This window comes from Cyprinus carpio, chromosome A18 (genome assembly GCF_018340385.1).
Source record: "Cyprinus carpio isolate SPL01 chromosome A18, ASM1834038v1, whole genome shotgun sequence".
In the NCBI taxonomy this organism is placed as follows: Eukaryota; Metazoa; Chordata; class Actinopteri; order Cypriniformes; family Cyprinidae; genus Cyprinus; species Cyprinus carpio.
Window position 1 is genome coordinate 24,201,008 of NC_056589.1, and position 27,211 is coordinate 24,228,218.

At 36.1% G+C, this 27,211-nt stretch overlaps 1 protein-coding gene across 1 annotated transcript in view; it reads right to left on the reverse strand.

The window, feature by feature from the left end:
- Positions 1-2,202: 2,202 nt before the first annotated feature.
- LOC109109723 (voltage-dependent calcium channel subunit alpha-2/delta-1-like) overlaps positions 2,203-27,211 on the reverse strand; it is a 91,345-nt gene continuing 66,336 nt past the window's right edge. Inside the window, exons 21-43 of the mRNA XM_042775829.1 lie at positions 26,109-26,165; positions 25,152-25,223; positions 24,988-25,049; positions 24,813-24,889; positions 23,658-23,666; positions 18,090-18,098; positions 16,867-16,927; positions 16,474-16,571; positions 15,403-15,484; positions 14,764-14,826; positions 12,158-12,261; positions 11,557-11,643; positions 9,952-10,019; positions 9,725-9,763; positions 9,552-9,623; positions 9,301-9,453; positions 9,043-9,095; positions 8,897-8,952; positions 7,837-7,963; positions 4,988-5,100; positions 4,010-4,092; positions 3,767-3,855; positions 2,203-2,326 (exon numbers count right to left, since the gene is read on the reverse strand). Of these exons, the coding sequence (XP_042631763.1) occupies positions 3,769-3,855; positions 4,010-4,092; positions 4,988-5,100; positions 7,837-7,963; positions 8,897-8,952; positions 9,043-9,095; positions 9,301-9,453; positions 9,552-9,623; positions 9,725-9,763; positions 9,952-10,019; positions 11,557-11,643; positions 12,158-12,261; positions 14,764-14,826; positions 15,403-15,484; positions 16,474-16,571; positions 16,867-16,927; positions 18,090-18,098; positions 23,658-23,666; positions 24,813-24,889; positions 24,988-25,049; positions 25,152-25,223; positions 26,109-26,165 (1,632 nt within the window). The 3' untranslated portion in view covers positions 2,203-2,326; positions 3,767-3,768. The remainder of the gene's footprint in view (positions 2,327-3,766; positions 3,856-4,009; positions 4,093-4,987; positions 5,101-7,836; positions 7,964-8,896; positions 8,953-9,042; positions 9,096-9,300; positions 9,454-9,551; positions 9,624-9,724; positions 9,764-9,951; positions 10,020-11,556; positions 11,644-12,157; positions 12,262-14,763; positions 14,827-15,402; positions 15,485-16,473; positions 16,572-16,866; positions 16,928-18,089; positions 18,099-23,657; positions 23,667-24,812; positions 24,890-24,987; positions 25,050-25,151; positions 25,224-26,108; positions 26,166-27,211) is intronic.

Below are 27,211 nucleotides of genomic sequence, written 5' to 3' on the forward strand. Positions count from 1 at the left end.
AAGGCTTTAAAGAAATCTATAAAGCTCCAAAGTGTGTAATAAAGCCATCATAATTTATTTTTTGTATGAATGAAAAGCCATAGTACTCAACACCGATTGTAAGTTTATATTTTAGAATAGACAAAGCTTTTAAGCCATCAAATTTTAAAACTTCTCTGAAACGGAGAGAGAAGCATGTTGTTTTATTCCTGGATACTTGGCCTTTGGCTAGTGATTGATAAATATTTCATTTTTCATAGCTCTTGGCATTGCCATTGGTTTTTGTTCTTCTTCCAGAACATTCAAAGGAACACGGAAATGTTCCCCCATTGGCAATAGCTTTGATTGATATCATCTAATCTCAGGCACGGACCTTCTATCAAATAAATAAATAAAACAAACAAACACACATACATTCATCCATCATAAATGCACAATTCTCCAGGGTTGAGCATTTTTATAACCTGTCATGTGCTATGTTTTCGCATAGTGGTTCAACATGTGGATGTAATAGCTGACACGGTTGTGATATCATGTCTGTAGTGCTGGAACAAAATCTGACAGATGAAGTATCTGGACGACATACAGTAAAACACGCAATCGTCTGATAGCAGGGGCCCTGCAGACAGGATGGGGAGAGTACAAAGCACATTCAGCATGCTCTGGACACTTAGACGCAAGCGTGTGACTTCTGACACAACAAAAAAAGTCTCCGCTATACTAATTGGAGCCTGTTCAGTCTTTAGAGTCATCTGCACTTCTCATCAGATGATGCACTCATATATAGTTTGATCGCATATGAAATTTTCCTTAGCGAATCATGACATTCAACATGGCACTTTTTTCTAACGTTTATATCAGATGCTTACAGTTACCTCAAATGATCGAGGTTTATAATCAGCAACAAAAGAACACTAAGCCCAAAGACCTAGAAAAAATAATGATAACATTTGCATAAATTAAAATGCATACTGGGTGAATCTCACAAAAACAGCAAAGAAATGTCCAGGTCATTTGTCACCTCAAAAAATAAAAAAAATAAAAAATAAATAAATAAAAAGATTTTCTGTATGAAGAACATTTATACTAAACCTAAGCTTTTATGTCACTTTATTTTCTCCCAAAACCGTTTTTTTTGTGTTGTGTGATGAATAATATTTTTTTATGTATGTTTATTTATTATAATACATAATGACATTATTTAAATGGTAAAGAACAGTTTTTAAAGTGTTCACACACACCACACCACTGTTCAAAACTTTGTGGTCGGTAAGATTTAATTTTTTTATATTATTTTTAAATGTAATAAATATTATATTATTTATATTACTATATTATTTAAAGTATTTTATTATATTAAAATATTATTTAGCAAGAACGCATTAATCAAACATGACAGTAAACACTTTTACAATGTCACAAAAATTATTTTAACATTTAAATTAAATTACACTTAAACATTATTAGCCTTGGTGAGCATAAAAGACTTCTTTCAAAAGCATTTCAAAATTTCTATCAACCCCAAACTTTTGAATGGCATTGTGTGTGTTTGTGTGTGTGTATAGATATAAAAATTAAAATTTATATATATATTTAAATATATATATTCATTCTGAGGTGAAATGTGGCCTTCAGATTTCTTTATGAGATTTCCCCTACTGCACATACCAGAGAAATCAAAAAACATAAAACATGAAAAACAGGCCTACGAAGGGCCTAAAGGGCTCGGGTGTGACATCACTGACCTACTACTGGTGCAAAGCTGATTTTGAGCAGAATTCATAATGAGAAATTCAGAATACAATGCTGAACAGTCTTTCCTGTCCCATTAGACCCTGCTTCATATCCAGGCTGTTGCTGTGAGCCGTCTCTGACCACATAGTCGACAGATTATATTAGCCTGTTTATGGCACTAAACATTTTGCATGAACCATTTCTGTGGTCATAATGTGGTTCTGTGTTCCAAAGTCAAAAAATAAGTATACAGTATATACGTCTCTCGTGTCTGGCTGTGTTGCTGTTTCAGGTTGGTCTGAGAGGGCAGTATTTGGCAGTGAGTTGAGTCGTCGTGTCAATTTTACAGTAGAGTTTGTAACTGCATTAGTTGTATTGTTTTGTGTTGACTAACAAACAATCTTAGGTCATATAGTCGAAGTGTGGTTATGTTGTGGTCTGTATAATAAGCAGTTCAGTCAGTAGTTGTTGTTTCTAGTCTGGAGATTTGCTCTGGTCAGGACAAATAGGTTCTGGTTCCAGTAAGCAGCCAGAGTAGAAGGAGCTGAAGACCCAACATCGGCCAGAGAGACGGACTCAAACTGCAGCCACCACCACAGTCAGTCGCGTCCTCCTGTGGTCAATACAGAGACGTTAGTGACTTCCACCTCACATAAACACAAAATATACAGTAGTCAGGTCATTTCAGTTTAGACAAAGCAGGTTTCCAACAAATTTTTTAAACATCACACCTGGTTTGTTTCTGGTTCAAGGTGGTCTATCTGCTTTAACCAGTGTTGTATTGTTAACTAAAACTAAAATTGAAATAAGGCTGAAATAAAATAAAATATAAATACTAGAAGAAAACCCTCTAACAAATCTCAATGATAACACTGGTCCAACCTGGTCATGAGTATGTGTTATGTTAGTATTATTGTATACCATTATAGTATTTATTAATTACCTTTTATTTTTATATTTCAGCTTTCATTTTAATTTTGTCATTTTAGTAATTTTGTTCTGTGCTTTTTTCATGAGTCTTCTTCTTTGTCATCTTATTATTATTATTTGATTTGTTTTTTTAATATTTTAAGTTTTCTGTTTAGCTCAGTTTATTTATTCAATTTATTTTTGTATCAGTTTTAGTTCTCACATTTTATTTCTTTGACTTAAACTAATAGAGTTAGTTGCCTAAGCAAGTAAAAAAAAAAAAAAAACTTATTAGAAATTATTAAAGGTCTATATTATTTTTTTTGTTAAAAACTTAAAGTTAGCAATTTTGTTGTCTTTCTGTCATTTCTTAATATATATAAATATATATATATATATATATATATAATATATATATATATATATATATATATATATATATATATATATATATAAGTTTTAGTTATTTAGTACATCAAGTTAAACTAATTGGATTTTTAGTTGGATAGTTGGATTTTCCAGCAGAATGAAGATCCATAAAGGATGCAACTCAATCAATAGACAGTCTGATATACTTCTTCATTATGTGTAATGAAAAATGAATATCAATACATGTTTTGGCTGAACTGAAAAGGAATGAATCAAATCAATGGCATGCATGCATAAACTCTTGCTGTAGAAATAATGCATGACCGATAATGACTGATGGTCTATGTTCTGGTCTTCTGAAACATGACTTGCGTGCTAGAGTATGTGTGTTGGAGGGTTTGCCAATGAAAGTCCTGGGATGCCCCTGGTTTGAGAGGCATGGGGCGTATCATTAATGTTGCTGTCAAAAGGACGGAAACACATCTGGAGTTTCCTATGTTTATTCCACAGAAAATCTCTCAGGGAACTAGCTGAAAATGCACTTCCTACTTTCACAGCAGGAGGAAAGAAGTGGCGTCCTGCCTCTAGGTCCATACTGAGGCACTGAGTAAACAATATAGGCCATTTTAACCTAGGTCTAGCCCCTTTTATGATATGATAACCAGATATTACTGAAAGTCCAGCAGGCTACAATTAACTCTCAGTTGGAGTTGTAAACAATATAAAGAAATAGTTTGAAATATAAATAGCAGCAAAACAATAAGATGAAACTGACCATCAAACACAAAGCAGAAACAGCAGCAAAATGAAGGACAGGTAATAGGTCAAAGAAGAAGAGCCACTGATTGGACACAAAGACTCATCCTAGCAGTGACAGGCATGATGAGCAACCAATGAGCATTCAACGTGCAAACAGAAAGGAAATTAATGTTAGATTAAAAAAGAAAAAGAAGAAGAAAAACAAGCATTGAATGATGAAGATGCATTCTGAGCATTGCCCATTTTGGTTATTACTTACATCTGCATTGTTGTCAAAGCAGACTTCTGGTCCTTTCCTGTACCGAGGGTTCTGGGCCAGCACACATGGATCAGGACCAGTAGCTGAAAGAAATCAATAAGGAAAATAGCCAAAACTTAAAAAAAAAAAAACACCTGGACACACATAGATTCTTGAGGACTAATTCATTCGGAAAAAAAAAATTCCTCTGTTTGGGACCAATTTCTTGGGTACTTAGACATAGTAACCACTCAGTCAACCTCTAATGTCTCTTCTGGGACCTAAAATATGAAGCACTTCTATGGACTTTAGTGAACTGGGAGTTATTTATTATTGTATGCTGATAAATTATTGTTTGTTTATAGTCTGAGCCTATGCTTTTTGTTTTGTGTTGTCTAAATCTGAAAACCTTAAAATAAAGCATTCAAAAAAGTGATAAGAAGAAGATAAAGTGTAATTCTTTATGCATTTAATGCCTTTATCCAAAGCAACTTACACTACATTTCAATAGTTTGGATTTATTTATTGATTTAAAATGAAAGACAGACAGACAGAAATATAGAAAGAATCAATCAATCAAAAAAAAAATGATTTACTCACCATCAAGCTAGAGATTACGGTTTGAAGTTTTAATAGGGATATTTTTCTTACACAAATGCATCATTTTGCTTCAGAAGGCCATTTAGAGTACTTTTATGATGGATGGATGAACTTTTTTTGGGCTTCAAAATCTCGACCCCCATTCACTGCCATTATAAAACTTGGAAGAGCCCAGGGATTTTTTAATATAACTCAGATTGTATTCGTCTGAAAGAATAAAGTCATATACACCCAGGATGGATTGAGGGTGAGTAAATCATGAGGTAATTTTAATTTTTGGGTGAACTATCCCTTTAAGAATCAAACCGATGACTATGTTGTTTCTAGCACCATGTTCTTCTGTTTTAACATTACACGATGACACTGTAAGACACAACAAGTGAATCATTTGAAGGATACAGGGCTGTTCGGCTTGTCTCAGTGGTTTGGGATCGCAGGAGAGGCAGGAACTCTTTGCATCAGAGATCAAAAATACCAAATTCGTGTTTGGGAGCTTCTCCGCCCGGTACATTTGAAAAAAAAAAAAAAAACACAGCAAAGTCATTATGACCAACACAGTTCTCACAGGAACAGCTTATATCATAAGACAGGTATCATGGTTTATGCAACTCTAAACTAAACAGACAAAAGCTTCAGCGAGACCACCCATGTATGACATTTTAAGGAAGAAGCAGTAAACATAAATAAGTATAAACGGGTGCCTACTCAAAACATTATGTGTAAGTCAGCATAAGCTCTTTGTCAGGAATCAATTATACACGTCTTACATATCCAAAACCGTCCCAACATGTGTGGAAGTCTTTAGTAAGTGTAACAGGAGATGAGTATATTATATTGGAAATCTGCGTCGGTTGGCAGCTTGTTATGTACTGTCATCGCCAAACGAGTTTCAGCCATGAGTTTTCTTTATAGCGTTCTCTTGTTCTCTTTTACAGCTCTCCTCCCTCTCTTTAAAACAGAGTGACACAGGGTTTTAGCAGCGGCCTGTGTGCATCGTATATATGGGGATGTGTGCGTAAAAGTTCTTTGTTACACATCACCTGCTCTCTCGGTAATCACAGGCTGTTTACCGCTACCCACCATGCTCGGCGGTGCATAACGAGCCTCAGATGCCATCAGTGTCACACTCACACAAACACATATGCACACACACACGGAGGGCTTGATGATCACAAAGAAGCTCCTAAAGTTCAGTGGCTCACATCTGTCCGCCCTCTGAGGAATGCTTTATTCATGAGAGCAGGAGAGGTTATAAGAGCACAGAAGAGTGCTTCAGGTGGGTTTATGTGGTCTCCATGAAAAACATCCTGTGAGAACTATAGTGATGTTCCAAAACCTAGTGAGCTGCATACTTAGACATCATTTTAAAGGGCTAGTTCACACAAAAATTAACATTTCGTCATCATTTACTCAAACTCATGTCACTCCAAATGTGTATTACAACACTGGACCTCACTGACTATTATTGTATGGACAGAAAAGACCTTGTTCAAAATATCTTCTTTTGTGTTTCACTAAATAATTATAGCAGAGCAAGCAATTTTCTGACCCGGAAATAGCAGCTTTGTGACTGCAGCATAAAGGTTGCAATGAGTTGTTGGTGGATTTATAAAATATGTTTAACACATTTACTGAATTTGACATCATAATTGTTTCATTCTGTAACTTATCTATTAATTAAATCCAGAATATACACCATTCAAAAGTGTTTTTTTTAATACTTTTATTCAACAAGGATGCACTTTGAACAGTGACAAAACATTTATAATGTCACAAATGGTTATATTGCAAATAAATGCTTTTCACTTTTAAATATATTAAAATATTGTAGTTAATTAAACTAAAAAAAAATAGTTATTTTAAATATATTTAAATATTTATTTTAAATTGTAATAATATTTTTAAAATATTCCCATTTTTACTGTATTTTTGATCAAAGAAATGTAGACATGGTGACTTGAAAGAGAGAGAGAGAGAGAGAGAGAGAGAGAGAGAGAGAGAGAACGGAGAGAGAGAGAAAAAAAAAAAAAAACCTTAACAACCCTAAACTTTCAAACGGTAGCATATGTAAATAATAATAATAATAATAATAAAAATTAATAAAATACATTGTACTCTTTATATGGTGAAATATCATTATAATTGAAGCACAACAAAATTAAATATAGCAACATATTAATATTAATTCATATGATTGCAAATATGATTTTATATTTGATAATATGATACACATATTATTCTAATTGTCAATCCAATGAATGAACTTAAAACGTATTTTCTTTCTTTAAAAAGGAATCATGAATTATTGACATCGAATTAATGAATCTATTGACACTTCTTGCAGTTTATCAGTCGGCTGAGGCTGTTTATTTTTTGCCTAAGGTCTTAATTCAGTATCAATACCATGGGACCAGAGGATGGTACTGTACTGAAGCCAAAATTTCAGTATTGATTCAGCCCTAGTGAATGTAGGCAGTAGACAGCAAGGCAGCTCACTAGGTTTCAAAACAGAGGCATTATATAACCTCTGAGGTGAGAGTGTTGAAAAAAAAATCTTTATATCTGCAGGGCTGAAAGAAGACAAGCAGACCTTAGATAACCAATGCAAAAATCGAAAGAAATATGAAGTCTAATTTGCCGTAGTCTCCTTGATGTTCTGTTTAAGCCATCCTTTCTCTGGCAATTCCTGCAGTCCTCTCATCAGTACATGCGTTCCTTTAGCCTGAGCTGGTGTTGATGTCTCAGAGAGCAAGATTGAATTACATATGCTGAAGATCAGGTCTCGAGCTCCTGAGATCTCACAAATGGATTTCATTTTATGGCTCTTGTTAAACTTTACATGTCTAAAGTAGTTAACATGGAAGAAAAACTATCATACGCAGAGTCACACGTGGGGCTCGTAAAAGAGGCATAGAGTTTCTGTCGGGCCGAGCGCCCCCACCCACCCCAACACGTTTCGCTTTAGCGGTGTTACATTAAACAGCACGGCCGGTGGGATTTATGGCCGGCTGGACGTCGGACGGATCTGGGGAACGAGGGAGCGGGCAGAGGGGACGGAAAGAAAAAGAGAAGGAAAGCTGAGCTGCTCAATCCTTGGAGAGATGTCTTACCAGGATGAGCAATTATCCAGGAAGAGACAGAAAGACAGTGCTGACATCATCTGCACATGCTCACACGCACTCCCACACACACGGACGGAGGGAATGCGGATGGATTTATGCGCATACAAACATAAAAACAGTCCTCACCTGGAGCAGTTTCCACAGTCCATAGCTCCAGAGAAAGATTTGTTCTCGTTCTCAAAGAAATACTGAGTCTGTTCGGTGATACAGCTCTCTTTGGAGAATGCATCCGAGAGGTCATCCTCAGAGTACACTAAAAACACACAAACACACCAGCAACACACTGTATATGTCAAAACACAGACGCAAATCACAGCTTAACAGCATTGCATGAAATCAATTTACATTTGCTTTATTTAAAAAATAAAGTTCACTTTGACACAAGTTTGTTTATATACTGTTTTATATGTTTTATATACAGTTATATACTGGGGGAAGTCGTAGCCTAGTGGTTAGAGAGTTTGACTCCTAACCCTAGGGTTGTGGGTTTGAGTCTCGCGCCTGCAATACCACGACTAAGGTACCCTTGAGCAAGGCACCGAACCCCCAACTGCTCCCCGGGCGCCGCAGCATAAAAGTGGCTGCACCCACTGCTCTGGGTGTGTGTTCACTGCTGTGTGTGTGCACTTTGGATGGGTTAAATGCAGAGCACAAATTCTGAGTATGGGTCACCATACTTGGCTGTATGTCATGTCACTTTCACGTTTAGGACAAAAATGATGTATTATATTATGATAAATGGAATATTACATAAATTAATATCTAAAAGGATATGTAAAAATAAAAATAAATTTAAATCTAATAATATATAATAATTTCTAAATAATTGTATATATATATATTATATATATGTATATCTAGATATATATATATATAAATATATATATATATATTATATTATATAAATATACATTTATTATAAATAATTATATATATATTAATATTAAATTTATATAAACAATTATATATATATATATATATAGATATATATATATATATATATATAGATATATTAATTGTTATAATAATTTAATAAACATTACATTAGAACACTAGAATAAAATTGTTCAGTTGTTGTTGTTTTTTTTTTTTTTTTTTTTTTTGGTTGACAGGGTTTAGAAAATCCAAAATTTCTTGAATGCAAATAGAAGAGCCAGAATTCCTGGGTTTTGTTTCTGAAACACACCTGTTCCCACTACATTTGGGAGGGTCAGACTGAGAAGTAGCTGCTGCAGAACTGACCTACAAGGGAGAAAAAAATGAGAACATCCACCTCATAGTGCAATCGTTCACTCGTTTATTTCTCAGTGAGTAGTGTCCATTTTTTCTCACCAGACCGCAGTGGAGGCCCACCAGCCTACAGTCAGCATATCTGCGATTGTTGGCTGTCAAAAAACAAACACACAAATATAGATGTATTAAGACACTCAATTCAAAATTTTGACTTTGTTTCCTCATTTCAGAAATCCACCACAAACCCTGCAGTACATTGATGGTTTGCTGAAGAAGCTGACAATAAAAAGTTCTTGTTGAAGGTTCTCCTATGGATCTTAAAACCCTTTATTTTTAGTAGGACCAATCCAACTTTACCACGTATATAGAACGGGGTCCGGCAGCAGCTTTAGTTTCTCTCTCCGGGTCGCAGACGGATTGGTAGTCGTAGGTTTTATTAAAGGAGAACAGTGAGCTGTTGACCAGAGTGATCATCAGAACAGGGTCCACTTCACCAAAGAACTGACCTATCTGAAACATCAGAGTGAAAAGATAAAAACTATATCTTTGTGTGACTGTCAGCACACAGTATTGCTGGACTTGGCATTAGCCTTGTAAATATATTCTACCTGTGTGATATAATCATCCTGATTGGACATGAGCAGAAAGCCGCCATCATCCAGAATCACGCAGTCCACTTGCTGAGGAGTAAAACCAGCCATTCATCAGAAACCGAGAGTGAAAGCAGCTTTAGATAAGTGGCTACAGAGGTCAGAGCAGCATGAAGCAGTCAGCACCCTACCTTATCATTTCTGAGGCACCCGCAGATCTCATCCTTGCACTGCGGAGAGGAAATTATGTGAGGAGAGAAGTGAGAATTCATGAAACAAGCCATCTACAACATTTATTAGAGCGAGTCAATTCATCTCCGCTCTCAGACGGCATTATCGGCCCATCTAGAGAGGCTGAGTTTGTGACTAAACAGCTTCCACATGTGCCGATAAGGAAATGGGGGTCATTTCCGCTTACATTTTTCTTGGTGGTAGCATTTATGAAGCTGTTCATCCAGGCCGATACGTTGAGTTTGACTCCCACCACTGTATGATAACATAAAACACACACTGTCACCGGTGTTGAAATCGTACTCGTGTGAGGACAAAAAAATATCATAATAAAATATTCAGATGATGAGAGAAATTAATGTCAGGGTCAGACCCTGATGTGCACAAAGCTCTGAAATTAATTCATGTAGAGAATGACCAAATAATGAATCATAAACATTGTTAGTCATCAGTGATGAATCATTAAAACACAAACAAAATTACTTGTGCAAAAACAAACCTATTTTGTTAAAAAAAAAAAATAATACCATTGACATTACAGGGTTGTTTTCTTTTCTTTTCTTTTCTTTTCTTTTCTTTTCTTTTCTTTTCTTTTCTTTTCTTTTCTTTTCTTTTCTTTTCTAAAGATAAACTGTTTTACTTAACCACAGAGAAATTACTACTGGTTGGAAATCCTTGATAATTCACTATAAACAGGTCTATTTAAACAAAACAGTTCAAAGTACAGGGTCTGTACATTTTTTTCCCCTTATGCTCACCAAGGCTGCATTTAATTAGTCAAAAATCAAAAATCAAACAGTAATATTGTGAATTTTATTAAAATTTTAAATATGTATTTCTAATTGAATATATCATAAAATTTTATTTATTCCTATTAGTCTTCAGTGTGTCACAAGATCTTTCAGAAATCATTCTAATATGCTGATTTGGGGCTCAAGAAACTTATTATCAGCGTTTAAAACTGTGATTTGTGGAAACTGATTTTTTTTTTTTTTGAACAATAGAAGTTCAAAAGTAGAACTTTTATTTGAAATAGAAATATTTTGTAACATTATAAAATACTTTTACTGTCACGTGTGACCAATTTAATGCATCCTTGATGAATGAAAGTATTAAAGGGATACTCCATCCCAAAATGAAAATTTTGTCATTATTCACTTACCCCCATGTCGTCCAAACCCATAAACGCTTTGTTTGTCTTCGGAAAACAATTTAAGATATTTTGGAGGAAAACAGGGAGGCTTGAGACGTATCTTTGTGGCGCGGCTGACACAGAAGAGCGTACGCCATCTGCGTACAGCTCAGAATTGGCAAAATGGCGCTATGCTGATTTGGAGAGACACAGAGGAGAGGAATTGTTGAATAAAGTTGTTATTTTTGTTTTCTTTGTGTACAAAAAGTATTCTCATCGCTTCATAAAGTTACAGTTGAATCACTGATGGCAGATGGACTATTCTGACAATGTTTTCATACTTTCCTGGACCTTGACACTGTTATTTATTTGGCAGTCTATGGGACAGTCTCAAGCCTCCCGGTTTTCATCCAAAATATCTTAAATTGTGTTATGAAGACGAACAAAGCTTTTAAGGGTTTGAACAACATGGGGTAACATGGGGGTATTTTGGGATGGACTAATGTCAAAATTTTTATTTTGGGATGGAGTAATCCCCTTTATATATATATATATATATATATATATATATATATATATATATATATATATATATATATATATATCATACTGACCCCAAACTTTTGAATAGTGATGTAGCTGAACTTTTTAAGACCTCACCAGCAGGTTTGAGTTTTGCTCCATTAATGTCCAAGTCCACTGCTTTACTGACAAGGATACCGGACTCATAACCAGACTCTCTGCTCTCTGTTTCAAGGGAAAAGACAGCACAAATGCAGAACAATAAAATGCATTTAAGGTCAGATTGGCCCTCTTTGCTTTATTTTTAACTAATCCAAACAGGCATGGTTTTAGTATCCAAATGCAATTCTTCTTGTAACACCTGCCAAGGTAGAAATGTTACATATGATATCAAACTGTTTGAGAGATCTATAAGGGTTTCAGTCTGCTTTCACCATTAGCTTAAATGGTAAAACCTCCCATAAACACAAGGACCAGGCGTTCCCCTGGGGTTGCATTTTGGCACATGGGTGCTTCTAGTCCATCGGTGTATTAGTCCTGCAGACCACACGTGCATGAATGTGACGTAGTCTCATTGAATGGTAATCCCCCAATAATATAAGCTTACGCGGCCTTGGCAGGAGATCTGTAGGTATGCATTTCAAGTAGATCAACAGCTGTCTTAGTAAAGCCAAAGTGAGCACACGTCCATCCAAATGTTATAGAGGGGATGTGTATTGTAAGAGTGTATGTTTCTTACTGTTGATGTATGGGGCGGTGAAGATGTATACGTCATTGTCCAAATTCCTTTTGTAAAAACTTGAGTCATAGGTCTCAGAGTTTTCACCCCATTCTTCCCCAGCACTGAAAAAGATTAGAGAAAAGCGAGAGAAAGACTCAAATTAAAAGGCATTTCAAACAAAAGAATGGAAAATAGCAATATTAATAATTCTCAAGAATGCATGAATCAAAAATCCTAAAAGGAATCAAATGGCAAATGTATGGTTTTCATTAGAAAAAGGCACCAAGTTTTTATTTTTATAGACAGTGTAATGAAATCATTTAAGAATGAATACACAAATGTTTACTTGAATGTGTTTGTTCACTTTTCATGTACATATACCATAGAAGAAATTAACATGAAATTAAATTTAAATATAACTGTGTAAATTAAGTTACTAAGGCTCACATATAAGAAATAAAAATAAATAAAATAAAATAAAATAATAAATAGAACTGCAAGCAGCAATTAAGGGGCCAAACACAACAGAAGTAAAATTAAGAGCTGAAGAGCTTTCTTTAATTACTCAGTAAATACCAGGGTTCTCCAACCCTGCTTCCGGAGAGCTAATTTCCTGCAGACTAAGGCTATTTCCACACGAAGCCAGAGCTTTTCCTATCCCATCTTTTTTTTTTCTCTCTTCTCAAGAAATATCTACATCCACATGAAACCACAAAACCAACACAAAACGATGTAGTATACATGCCAGACCAGTATGTGGTGCTGTAATTTTGCCACAGAGATACACTAAAAACAGAGAAGAAGACTTGGACTATGCGCATAAACCTTGTGCGCGGTATACAAATGAACATGGAACAGTACATTTATTAATCTGTTAATGTTAGTTAATAAAAAGACAATTGTTCAGTGTTTGTTCATGTTTATGTTTCTATTACGTGACGTAGTGGTGTCTGACTAGGGGTGAGACGTGGGCTGATGATGTCATCATTTCAGAAAATATACAGATTCACGGTCCACACGAAAACGCAAGGGCAGTATTTTCAGATATATCTACTCTGGGACCCGGTTTCAAAAAATATCGGTTTCACTCTCCAAAAACACCGGATCCGTGTTGACGAAATGCCGATATGATACAAAATTTATGCGTACACAGCTAAACGTGTCTCCGTGTGGACGGGGCCTGAAGTTCAACCCTGCTTCAACACATCTGTCTGTAATTAAGTAGCCCTAAACACCTTAGCTGGTTCAGGTGTGTTTGATTTGGGTTGATTATGGACTCTACATTATGGTGGATTTTGAGGTGCAGGGTTGGAGACCCCTGTTAAAGACATTTGTTGATACAGCATTTTACTACAAAACTCAAAATAGCTGACGCCTAAAAAGACCGACATAGGAAAATTAGGTATCGTTTGATTCGATATGACGTTCCGAATCTTATGATTTTTGGCCAAACTATTCAGAACTATTCTATTCTTATTTTTTTTAAATATCTTTTGACTAGTAGGTGGTGCTGTGCCGAAACTACTCATTTGCCCTCAGGTCATGATTGTTATAACACATACCAAGTTTGGTCAGAATCTGCTAAAACGTTGCAGAGATATAGCCTCAAGTCTATTTTTGCACAAACTTTGTCAAATTTGTTAACGCACTTTTCAAAAACGGCTTGGTAAATCAAAAAACTTTTGTAACTTTTTGCCAAAATGCTCTGAAGATGATCTGAACCAATTCCAGTGAAAATTGGATACACCATCTAGGACGAGTTTGAAAAGGTAGATTTTTCTGAAAATTAAAAATTGCGAAAATTCTTGACCCATAGAAAATTCTAATTCGGTATGTGTTCAACTCGGTTTGAGCCAAGGAATCAGAGGAAAAAAGAATTTTGCTTTTAGACCTTATGGTTTTAGCAGAAACATGCATGCAAATTTGGCCTGTTGGTGGTGCTAGAGAGCTTGAGTTACAGACTCCAAATTGCTGTGGTTGATGATAAGACTGTCCTCTATCCGTGTGAAAAATTTCATAACCTTCCTGCAAACAGTTCTATAAGATTCATAACAATACACTAAAGCGTTTAGCAAAATACAGCACTTTACTACAAAATTCGAAATGGTCCATGCTCAAATTGACTGACAGAGGAAAACTGGGTATCATTTGATTCAGTATGCCGATGACTGGCAGTATATACATGCTGACCAATGCCAAAAAATGCAAGCAAATAGTAGCTGGTGCCAAGAAGCTCCAAAAAGGTGTTTTGTTTTTCGAACCGAGGTGAGTAAATATGAACTGTGAATAAGTGCACCATTGTAGCTTCTTAAACACTATCCTGCTGTTTAACACCACCAGAGCAAGTTTATGAACTCAAGCACTCACTGTTATAGATTTAAGCTATTAAAGACAGGCGAAAGAGAGCAAGAGCTGCACATGGCTCCCATAAGAAATCTCAAAAGAGTCACTCTGTACCAGAAACATCCTCTGAAACATCCCCTCTCACTCTTTCTTTCAGTCTCAACCACAGACTCCTGCGGGGCTTGCCGACAGAGGAAAGATTGTAAAGAATTTAGCATCTCACATGCACACATGGGGGTGGAGAAGTGCACATATTTCACGTAACTGTGAAAGGAACTTACCTTTTAGGATACACACGTGTAATGCCTCCATCTGTAGCCACAAACCGGGCCAAAACTCCATCTCTAATGAAATAAAAAAGTCATCAGTATGTTTAGCATGTAGTTTAGAAATTTCCCAAAGACCACAAACAGAAACCAAGCAACTTTGACTAGCTTTACACCTGTGATTGTTTTGTTTAGGTATTCTAGCCTTGTACTTTAAATTCAGTTACTTCAAGAATGTTCAGAGTAACCATTAACACATTCATCCTCCAAATAAAAATATAAATAAATTAAAAAACATAGGGCTAATGGAATATTTGGGTCATTCTTCAATGTAAAAATTTAATTGAAACACCAATTGTTTAATTGGAAACAGTTATGAAATGTGTCATATGCACTGTGTATTGTTTTTGGACTCCCACATGGTCGGGTTCTTTAATCCTGGCTGTAATTGCTAGACTCTAACAGTTTGCTTTTGACAATAAGACAGCAGTCTTATTCATGTCAGGACTTTAAATGGAGCTTTGTGTTCAGCAATTATATGAAGGCGTCTCTCTGGCCTGCAGAGATCTTTGTACTTGAAAACTCAAGACATTTCACACAGATGAAGATGATTGTTTTATGTTGTTCCATGTGTGTGTTTTGCTCTAATCTTACACATTCTGATCCTTCCAGACTTTGACGAGGTCTGCTGTGAGACCGGCATCCAGCAGCAACCGGTTTACAAGAGTGAGATTACCTGAACAATACAGACAAAGAGAAAGGAAAGTCTTTATAGTCGATAGTTTTGGATTATGTCATGGAAAACAGGATTTTCCCATGTTCGAACTCCACTCCCTGTTGACCCAGAAATTTGGAAACCAACTGCAAAACTGCAGAAATCTTCATTTACACAATTGTTGAAATGAAACACATGAAACTAGAAAACTGAAAACAGAAACTGTTTCTCAGTTTGGTGTATATAAATATATTTTGGTCTGTTGCTAATAATAATTACACATTAACATTAAAATATATACATATCTTATCTTATATAACAGCAGCATTGCATGGAAAAAGGAAATTATTCAAATAAAATAATAAATAAAGATGGTCCTTTAAATTTAAAAGCATCAACTTGGTGACAGAAACCTTCCATACTTCTCAGGAGAAAAATAATGCCTATTAAGCAAAGATCTTTGTTTGTGTTCGTGTGTGAGCGCTGTAGTGATAGCATCTCTTTACAGAAAAGAGTGAGTCACGATGGGTAAGAACATTAGGATGACAGTGCTGGAGTCATTACAGAGCAGACTAATCAATTACAGTGTGATTAAACCGAGCGCTGACAGGGGTCACCTTCTCAGACGGCAGGACCGCCACACACTCACTGACATCATTTGAGCGGGAATCAACCTGACTCAGCCACTTAAAGATATCACTACATCATGTATTCAGAAATAACCACAGTGGTTTGTTTTTGTAAAAGATAATGCTATACAAGGGGCTGAAAAGTATTTGAAACTTTGATGTCCAGCTGGTTTTATTACAGCTGGTTTAATATCACTGCAAAAATGACTCAGAAAACATTCTTTTTCAAATAAAAATCAAGAAGGGGAAAATAAATAAATAAGCAAGCAAGCACAGCTTATATTCATCACACAGGAAAAGGAAGGTCAAGTTGAGGTTATTGCATTGTGAGCCATACTCTCATACTCTCAGATGGATGAATGTGTTGAGGTTTGCACTCACACAGAGGACCATTTGGAGTTTTCCTGTCAATGTACTCATTGAAGTCCACCAAAAATTGGGTGTTGTTGGATAAGACTTTGAGGTCCTTGCAGTATTCCCTGAAAAAAAAAAGGAACACAATCTGTCGGATGACCACAGTGAGACCTGTGTATTCAAGAAGTGTGACGTTTTAACCAAACATATTTGCTGCTGCTGTGTCTGTGGGATCCATTTTTAAAGGGAGTGAAATGTGGGTCTGAAGGTGTGAATTTATAGGCCTTGAAAGACTAATGTGGTCTAGATACAGTGAGTCCATATAAACCTGTCACGACTAAACCTTGTGGGAGGTCTGCGGTTTCTGCTCTGTGAGTGTGTGTGTGTGTGTGTGTGTGTGTGTGTGTGTGTGTGTGTTACCTGGGTGCAATAAAGGTGTACCCATATTCCTCAAATTTCTCCTGCTGAATGGTTTCAAAGGCTACAGAGAGAAATTAAGAGAGAGAGAGAGAGAGAGAGAGAGAGAGAGAGAGAGAGAGAAAGAGAGAGAGAGAGAGAGAGAGAGATTTAAAGATGTCATTTAGACAGAGCATATTGAAAATATTACTGATTAGACTGGTATAGATTGATATGGCATAACAAAATATGGCATAACAAAATGTTCATTTCATTTCATTGTATGTGAATATGACAAGTGCTTTAATTAAATTGTACTAGTCTTTCCCTGCTGTTAAAACATGCATAAAACCAGTTTAAACTAGTTTAAGATGGTCTTGCAGCCTTGCCAAGCTGGTCTTCGGTTGGTCTAGCTGGTTTCAACAGCCCCAAACCCTCTAAAACCAGTCAATAGTCAGCATGGAAGACTAACTAAGACCATCAAACCATTTAAAATTATTTTTTTCAACAGAGATATCACATATTTCAGCACTGTAGCCGCCATGACAATTTTTAGTTATCTGTATCAGCTTTAGCCACTGAAAACCCAACAGAAACTGACATGCTAAAAAAAAAAAAAACATGCATAAAACCAGCCTAAACTGGTTTAAGATGGTCTTGCAGCCGTTGATCTTCATCTTATCAAGCTGGCATTGAAGGGTGAAAATAAAAGACCTAAAACCAGTCAACAGACCGGCACAGGAGACCATCAAACACTTTAAGCTGGTTTAAGGATTGTATTGTGGCCGCCATGCTAATGTCTAGTTATCGGCATTGTCCATTGAAAAACCCCAATCAGCTGATTTGACCCAACATGCTTTACAGGAGAAGCTGGCATGTTAAACACACAAAAGCAGTAATTAACAGCATGCAGAATGATTGCAGTGTTTAAAGATTTAATATATATGTGTGTGTGTGTGTGTGTGTGTGTGTGTGTGTGTGTGTGTGTGTGTGTGTGTGTGTGTGTGTGTGTGTGTGTGTGTGTGTGTGTGTGTGTGTGTGTGTGTGTGTGTGTGTGTGATATGAAATGCACTCATTAGAAGTGACAGATTATTTTAATTAAACACACGAACGGTGATGGGACATGAATACTCTGGAAAAAAAGTATATAAGCAGATGCATGCTAATAACACTGAAAATAAATGACACAGCAACTGATGAATGAAATAAAACATGAAGGTCAGAGAAGAGAAGGGTGCAGTACTTGCCCTTGTTCCCTGTGGTGAAAATCCAACCAATCAGAAGACAAAGAGAAAGACAAAGTTACCACAGTCCCTCACAGTCCCAAAAAACATCCAACATTGTAAACCGGATACTCTGAAAAAAGCATTTCATATAAAACATGCTCATGAGGGATGATGGCGGTTTCAAATTAAGCGAAAGCCTGGACACACAACAAAGACGTGAGTCTGAGATTACAGACGTGAAGAAATGGATGCACACAGTCCTTTCCATTCAACACAGAGAGTTACGAGAGGAGCGAGCGGAGAGTTTGGCAGGCATAGTAAAATAATTCTGACGCTTGATGAAAACATCAAATGACATGATGGTAGAACAAATTGGCATGTGGTATTCACGATCAGCAAAAAAAGGTCTGCCAGTGTTTGGTGAAGTCACATCAGACTCTTTTTGTACATCAAAGGTGCACACGCAATCAGTCATTGATGTGAGCCAGTAGATCATCTCACAGGCCAAAACAGAACCAGACCATCTCAGCATACAGGAGAAGTTGCTTTGCCTGGAAACTTCCGGACTGCACTTTCACCAAGCCAAACAAAGACTTTACCCTAATGTTTTATGTTAGAACAATGAAAATGGACTGTGATCATAATAAAATCACTATAAACAAAAGAGCTAGACAAAACAACTCAAAACAGTTGGTCGTAATATATTCTTGAGAACTGATGGCTTGCTGTGCATACACAACATTTTGTTCATGTATGCTGTTTGAGGCAATTACTTTAAAAAAGCTGCAGAATCTAATATAAAGATAAATCACTAGAGGGTCAAACAGAATAAAGTAGTGCTAGATCAAGATTACATACTTTCACTAGAGCCATGAGATGCCATGCATTAGTAAATTTACTGGGTAAATGTGTGCATTTATTGGCTAATTTAAAACAGCTTTGAATGTAGCTCATCGGATTGGATTTTAGAGCCAGAAATAGTCATGTTTTATTTTTTCAGCGTTCATCAAATCTGGCCCCAGAGGACCATTGACCTGTAGAACAGTGGTTCCCAACCTCGCTCCTGGAGGCCCCCCAACACTGCATATTTTGCATCTCTCCTTTTCTGATACACCCATTTCAGGTCTTGGAGTCTCTGCTAATGAGCAAATGATCTGAATCAGGTGTGTTTGATTAAAAAGACATGGAAAACCTGCAGTGTTAGGGGGCCTCCAGGACAGTGGTTGGGAACCACTGCTGTAGAGTTTATGTTCAACCCTAATTAAACACACCAGAGCAAGCAAATCAAGATTTTCAGGATTACAAGAAGTTATTATAGGCAGGTGATGTTGATCAGAGCTAAACTCTCCAGGGCCAGATTTGAAGAAGCCTGTTTTATATTTTTAAGTGATGCACTTGAAGGCTATGCTTAGGAGTTTCAAGTATTAAACTTTGGTGGTATTACATTTCTTTTCTTTTCTTTTTTAACCATATTAAGTAATATGACTAAATATCTTCACTTGGCACATGACAAAAAGGGCAAAACAATTTCACTGTCAGAAAGAGGGACCACAGCCATCTAGAAACCAGAATATCATAGACCCTTGATGGTAGGTAAGATCTTGACTTGGCCTACTAAGCAACCACTCAGAATACTCTATAAACCACCTAGCAATAATAATCACCTACAACACCCTTGCAACTTCATAGATATGCATTTAAAACCACTCAGATCTTAGAAACTGCATAAAAATGCATCATGGTTGCAAGATTAGCATGGACAAGCATCATTCATCACTTCTTAAAAAGATGCAAAATCCATTCTTTTAAATAGGGACCATGGTTCAATTAAATATAGACGTCCTAAACCTGGAAGCTGTAGCACAGAATTAATGTTGTTATTGTTAACTAAAACTAAAAAAAAAAAAAAAAAAAACATACTTTATAAAATTTGAATTTGTTGAAATGAATTATTATTGTATTAAATTTTAATTAATTATAAATTTATTTTTTTTTTTTGTTTTTATTTTGAGTTTAATTTAATATAATATATAAAATGAAAATAAATTAAAGCTATATAGAAATATTTGACAAAAATAATCCAAATGAGAAGGGGAATGACATAAAATTACTAAAAATTTAAAAAATCGGAAATTTTTTTTTGGCTTTTTGAAAATATTAATAAATACTATAACAATATAAATAATACTAAAATAACACTGGTCATCATCCAATGGATCTTACTAGCAGCATCAGGGATTGCAAATACAATCAAGTGTAAGAGATGCTTTGTTGTCTGTGTCTATACACAGTTCCTCATTAGCTCTGCTCTCGTTATTGCCATTAGCAGAGCTTCTGATCAGAAAAACCATGACACAGCCATCACTAGCTGATAAAAGACATGGAGGCCGGCGTGATAAGGTCTGTGTGTCTGTGCATGTCAAAACAGGGTGGTATTAGACCTTTGTTTGTGTGGAAATGGGTGTTTGAAGCTTCTGTCAAATGTCAATGAGTTAATGGCCACACATCTGCTCCGAATTTGCCATCAATATAATTAGCACCATGTCGAATTCTTTTCTTCTCAAACCAATGCTCTCAGCATCTCTGATCTTCAACAAAAACTTTCCACTGCAACAAATTCTTTTCTTAGTTCCTTTGTGTTGTTTTCCAGTACAAACATCAAGCTAGATTTTTATACATAGGGTGGCCATGGCTAATTCAGGGAGTCCATGGACCATGACAGAAAATCAGTGTATAACTCCAACCTGGCATAAGAAAGCATGAATAAATCCTATGATTGCTGATCACTTCATATTAGGCTACCCCATTAGCTATACATTCCTACAATAACTTCAAATGTTAGTCTGTTGGAACCACCAGTTTACCAGTGGTTGGAGCAAAAGATCTAATTCATATTAAACCATTTTAACATCATATCTAGCCTATACTTTTTATTTATTAAATAAATTTGAAAATAATATTAATAATTATTATTATAAGCATTAATATATAGAGTAAAAATATAATAAATGTAATTTTTGCAAAATAATCCTCTCTAGTGTTCATTTTTCTCGCTAGTTTTTGGACACTGAATGGATTTTCTGAGGTTATGTGACAATGTTTTCAAGCTGCTCTTTCTGTGGCTGAAACACTCATTGAATGATAACATGATTACAACATGCTCTCGGATATTCATTCATGTTTATTTCATGCCAATTAGAATGCACTCCTGCTTCGCATGAACTGAGGCAAAGCGGAAGTGCACGTGAACGGTCACGCCACTAAAGAGCACCGAAACTGTATTTATCATTTGAAACTCCTAACAGAATGTGAATACTGAGACTTTATTTCCTATTATCAAAAGTAACCTGCTCCGTCTTGTCTGTCAGCATGTTGTCTGTGTCCTCTATGCTTGCAGTGTTTTTCACTCCATAAAAAAAATTGAACGAGTGGCGTGAAAGTGTGTACGTTAGAGTTAGCTGAGACTGGAAGGTACACCGGATGAGCTGAAGCACGATGCGGCACACAAGATGCGTCCAATATTGGGTTCAAGGCTAAAATAACTGCTACTTTCAGTATGATTAAACAAAGAAAATTAAGTAGTACTGTAGTATATTAAATTTTGGGGTGGCACCCAGGGTGGCCAATCAGATGTCAGGGATGTCAAGTGCCACCCTGGACACCCCTCTGGCTCCACCACTGAAACCAACGGATGATAATGTTCTGTTTATTATAAGCACATGCTGCTATGTAGTCTGTCACTTTAAATGCTTGCACTCTTTAAAGATGGATGTATTGTTAATTTTTTTTAATGTTTTTATCATTCATCAGATGGGGGGAAAAAAAACCTTGTGAAAGTGATTCCTATATCACTCCTCTGTGTTTATAGTTATGGTGTTAACTCTGCTATTCTTCTACATTTAAAATGATTTTTAAAACAATATCTTTCGTTATCATTATAGTTATCTTCCTTGGTGTGAACATGCCTTAAGAAAATCGTTTTTTGCAGTGTTGAGTACTTGGTGACACACACATGTGAGGCTAATCATGCAGAAACATCCACAACTTGTAAGATCCAGTCAACTCCAGGGTCTGCCAGGTCCAAGCACCCGAGTCCATCATCACAGTTTTCAGTTACAACCAGCCATAAGGACACGTCCCTCGAGAGAACTCCACATTCACCTGTTCTTCTCATTATTTGCTCTACATGGCTCCCAAAAGCCACACTTATCTGGTTCTGCCTTTCTGAAGTTTAAATTCGGCTTTCTCCTTTGGTCATACAAGCCCTGTGGAGCTTCGAGAGTGCAGAGTCGGGCACCTAAGGTCTCTAGGAGCACTCTGAAGACCACTGCAAAACCTGACCCCTGCACCGCTGCCTCTTTCCCCTTTCTCAATAACCATATGGACCTGCCTCTTTACGAGCCTGTAAACCTTTGCCAGAATCCTTTAAATGGAGAGAGAGGGAATAAGAAGAGGAAAAGCGAGAAACAGATACCACATCTCACACATATCTGCAGTAGCATACGCCAGGATACAGAAACATCAGTTTTTAGCACATTAACACACATGCTTGCACATAATAAATTAGATGCACAGTTATAACTGGCATACAAAACATCAAATTCATGTGACCGCTTGTGTGGTGAGAGTTTGAACAAGTAGCTGATTGTTACTGCTTACAAGCCACAATATGACCTTCTGTGGCTCCTTCCAGTCTTCAAAACCTGCTTTACTCATTGTTTCACAAGCTTAAATTTCCTTTGTTGGCTTTCTTACTTGTAATGACTCAAGTTAAAGCTATGTGATCTTACAAAGCACTGTTATGCTAAAATAGTTATGCTGATGAGCAGTGAGAAGGGGGAAATAGCTTCTGGCTTGGATGATCCTTTTGCATACAGTATATAGCCCCTGTGCAGTGTTGCAAGAATAAAACTCAGAATTCATCTCATAATCCTTCACGCTACGGGTCGGAATAATACAACAAATGGCTTGTTGTGGAGAGGTGTCTATTACTTTCTAAGCAATTAGGCTTATGATTATCTCATAAACATCATTGAAAGAGTGAACCTGTGTCATATCTAGGGACCAGAATATAATTGAGACTTATTGGTGGTGTCCAACCAACCAAATACACAAATGTGCTGCAAATACAGAAAAACGCTGCAAATCCTCACAACACAACCAAATAACCAAACCAAATCTTTGTTTGTGTTGTGAGAATTTGCAGCGCGTTTCTGTATTTGGTTGTGTTGTGAGAATATGCAGCGCGTGTCTTGTCAAATTGATGAAGATGTTTTCTTAATTTGCTGGTGTTTTTTTTTTTTTTTTATTTGCAGCGAGTTGAGCTCTCTCAGCCACCATACATATATGTGCATGCATGTTTAGACAAGCACCAAGCACTATTTAATAATCGACTGGTGTTACACAGACCATGCATTAAAAAAATATAGGCTACTCAATTAAAGCACCAAGTTAAGCATAGAAAATGTAACTTAAAATCATGCACAAATATATGCAAATAAATACAAATGTAAATAATGTCAATGAAAATGGCTAAAATCAGGAGAATAGACAGTGAGGAACTGTAAAAGACATTGAGATAGTACTTGCCCCATTGTGCTGTGCCATTTAAAGATGAAAGGTTAGAAAGGATGGATCATAGAAAGATAGATCAGAGAAAAACTTAGTCTTTTGCACACATGCATTTATTTATAAATAAATGTGCATGTGTGCAGGTTTGTCTGGTAATGTACAGTATCTTCGTTGGTTTAAGGAACAGTTCAACCACAAAAAAAAAAAAAAAAAAACAGAGAGAGAGAGAGAGAGAGAGAGAGAAATATAGTCATTAGTTACTCACCATTCTGACATTTTTGATGAACACATGTTCTGATTCCGGAAAGAATCATTCTTTTGATACGGTTCATTTCAGGAACCGGTTTAAAAATCAGTCTGATTTGGTTCTCGAATTCATCTCAATGATTCGAATGCCTATAATGAATTTGGCTTGTTCATAAAGCTTCTGTATACTACAGGAGCCATTTAGACTACATATAATTCTATAGTGATGTTTTAGGTACTAAAAACAATCATTATACTGTATGAAAGGAGCAATACAAAATTTCCAGAAAAATAACAGTATACAGGTTTTGGAACGAGTAAATAACAGCGATTTTCATTTCTGGGTGAACTATTCCTTTAAGGAATTTTCTGGCTTAAGTACAAGTAAAGCTCTATCGACAGCATCTGTCAATTATCCCGGAAATAGAAGTCTATGGGGCAATTAGATAGGATTCTAAATCATTTTTGATTCAGTTTGCTAAACTGACAGCAAGCCACATGCCATCGATAGAGCTCAACCTGGAATATTCCTCCAAATGAGCTGAGCGTCTGTGTATGTGTGCAGATCTGGAGCTCAGAAGCAAATGTCCAGAGGGGAGGGAGCGTTCGCAGTCTCTCTTTCCAGCCGGGGCCCCTGTGTGCTGGGGAGAGTCAGATCAAACGCCTGGCTACACTGCTCAGGATGGGTGGAGACCAGCTGGACCTCAGTTTAATACAGAGAGCAGCCCTGACAATCGAGGTCACACACACACAAACAGGCAGACCTCTCTTGTGAGCCGACGAAAAATATCTGCAAGCAGTCTCAGCTATTTCATAAAACAATAGCTTTGCATGCCGAAGGCTCTATCTGATCTTTAGTAAATGATAGTGTGTTTGCTTAACGTGGGGAGCTGGTTTGTGTGTTCTGGGTGAGCATACGGTACTCACACATGGCTTGTTTTATAGTGTCCCCCAGGTTTGCCTCGATGTAATGCAGACTGTATTCAGGCAAAACCAAGGCCAGGCTGCAGAACACCCACACACAGAGGAAAAAGACAACGTGTTTTATACACAAGTACTTAAGAGAGTTATGAAACATTTTGGATAGGTAAAGCCAACAAACCTGTAGTCTGTCCCGTTAACCGGTGCCCAGGTGTACGTCCTGATTCCTCGATCAATGTATCTCTGATATTGTGAGTAAATAAGTGATAAGTGTAAGTATAAGTGAAGCAAACATGGAAAAAATATGGTGCAGAAGAAGAACTATAGAAGATCTACAGTACAAACCTCATCTTGAGATTTAACAAGCGTTTCTACTGTTTTATTCCCAGTGTTTCTGTCAATCATCTGAGTCCGTATCTGAGAGAGCGAGAGAGATCAGAATAATCAGTGTTGACTATAGTAATGACTGCGACAACATGGTACTTTGACTTTTACACTCATACTACAGTGTTGGGTAAGTTACTCTAAAAAAGTAATTAATTACATAGCTACTAATTATCTTCAACAGTGTAATTAGATTACTGTACTAATTACTCTCTATAAAAAGTATTGCATTAGTTATAACAAATTACTTTCTAAATTCCATATCAACCTGGACCAGTTGAACAATACAAGGATAGACATGATACTGCTCTTTTAATTCTTTCAAATAAATGATATTAAAATTATTCCTGAACTGACCAAATTATTTAAAGGGAGAAAGTTACATTAAAAACATACATTTTAACATTAGATTAAATTTTGATGTTAAATCCACTATTGTTTTTTATAGAATTTTTCCTATAGTCTACACAGAATTTAATGCAATTACATCAGAAGTAATTAATTAAATTACAGAAAAGTATAATCCTTTACATTTTCAAGAGAAAGTAATTAAATTACAGTAATTAATTACTTAGTAATGCATTGCACCCAACACTGCTCCTAAAAAAGTTTTTATCCACAAACACATTTCATTTTGTGCAAAAAAAAAAAAAAAGCCTCAGTGACTTGTGTGGTCAGGCATTGTCAACTTCTATTATAAATCACTACTATCTAAGCTAACTATGCATCTCTTGAGTAAAAGGGTGTTTTCAGCACATGTTTTGTAACCTAAATGTAAGCATTTGTAAGTATTGAAACACCATACTGCAAGTGTTTGCACATGAAATGAAACCTCTCAGGTGTTTCATCAATATAGCAATAAAATAATACTGGTGAGATTATGCTGTTTTGTGTTTGTATGTGTATGTTGTGCCATACCTGGACTTTAATATCATTTTCCAGCTCTGCATCCAGAAAATCCAATGTAACAGGCTCCTGGAATTTGGGGTTCTAAAGAGGAACCAAATTATGTTAATCTCTCTCTCTCTCTCTAGTTTTAGCTTTTTTTTTTTCTAGGTTGAGTGTTAATGTACTCCAGGTCTACAATACATCACAGTGAAAGTTTCTGTTGAGCTAGAGAAATATACAGTGTTTAAAAAGTTAATTTATGCAGGCATAAATCTGATTAATATGTTCTTCTACACAGAGAAGGAAAAAAATTAATTCAGCTCAGTCCTTTCATGGGGCGAAAAACAGTATTTTATTTACATTTAATCTCCTTTGTGTCTCCTTTTCATAAACATTCACATTTTTAAAATAACATAGACATGCAGAGAATGTGAGTAGAAGATTGTGTTTCTGTGAACAGAATACTCTGAAAAGTGAATATGTCTGTATTTAACTAAGTTTTAAAATAAAATAACTCAACATTCAGATTTAACCAGACTAAATCAAAATGTATTATATCATAAAACATAACATTTAGACAGTTTAAAAACATTTTTATGTTTGCAAACCTGTTTCATTACATTTGGCTGTCAAATTATGATTCATATTTTTGAGCAAGAACCATATAAATATTAAAATACAGATTGCTTAAAAAACTTTGCCTCGCTCCATTTTATGAGGTAATAAATATTTTCTGTCCAAGAAAGAATGTTTGCTCTTGGAAAAGAATGATTTTGTTCATCTGTATGCATCGCAAGTCATATTGCTCATGTACACATTAACAGCACTGACACCTACATCAGATCTATAATGTGAGAAATGTTATAAGGTGAAATGAGGCAATCTGACTCTTACATGCAAAATGCGGATCAAGCATGAATGCATTCAGAGGAGAGGATGAGGAGGACAGAATCAAAAACAGAGACAATGAAAGACATGAGACAAAACATTCCCATTACAGAAAGAAAGAAAGAAATGAACAATTGAACGAAGAGGGAAATATAAATGAGAAAAATCAAAGGAAAGCACTGAATATGAAAGCAGGAGCATTATGAGAAACAGACAACACTGAGGAAGGATTTCAATGTGTCGGG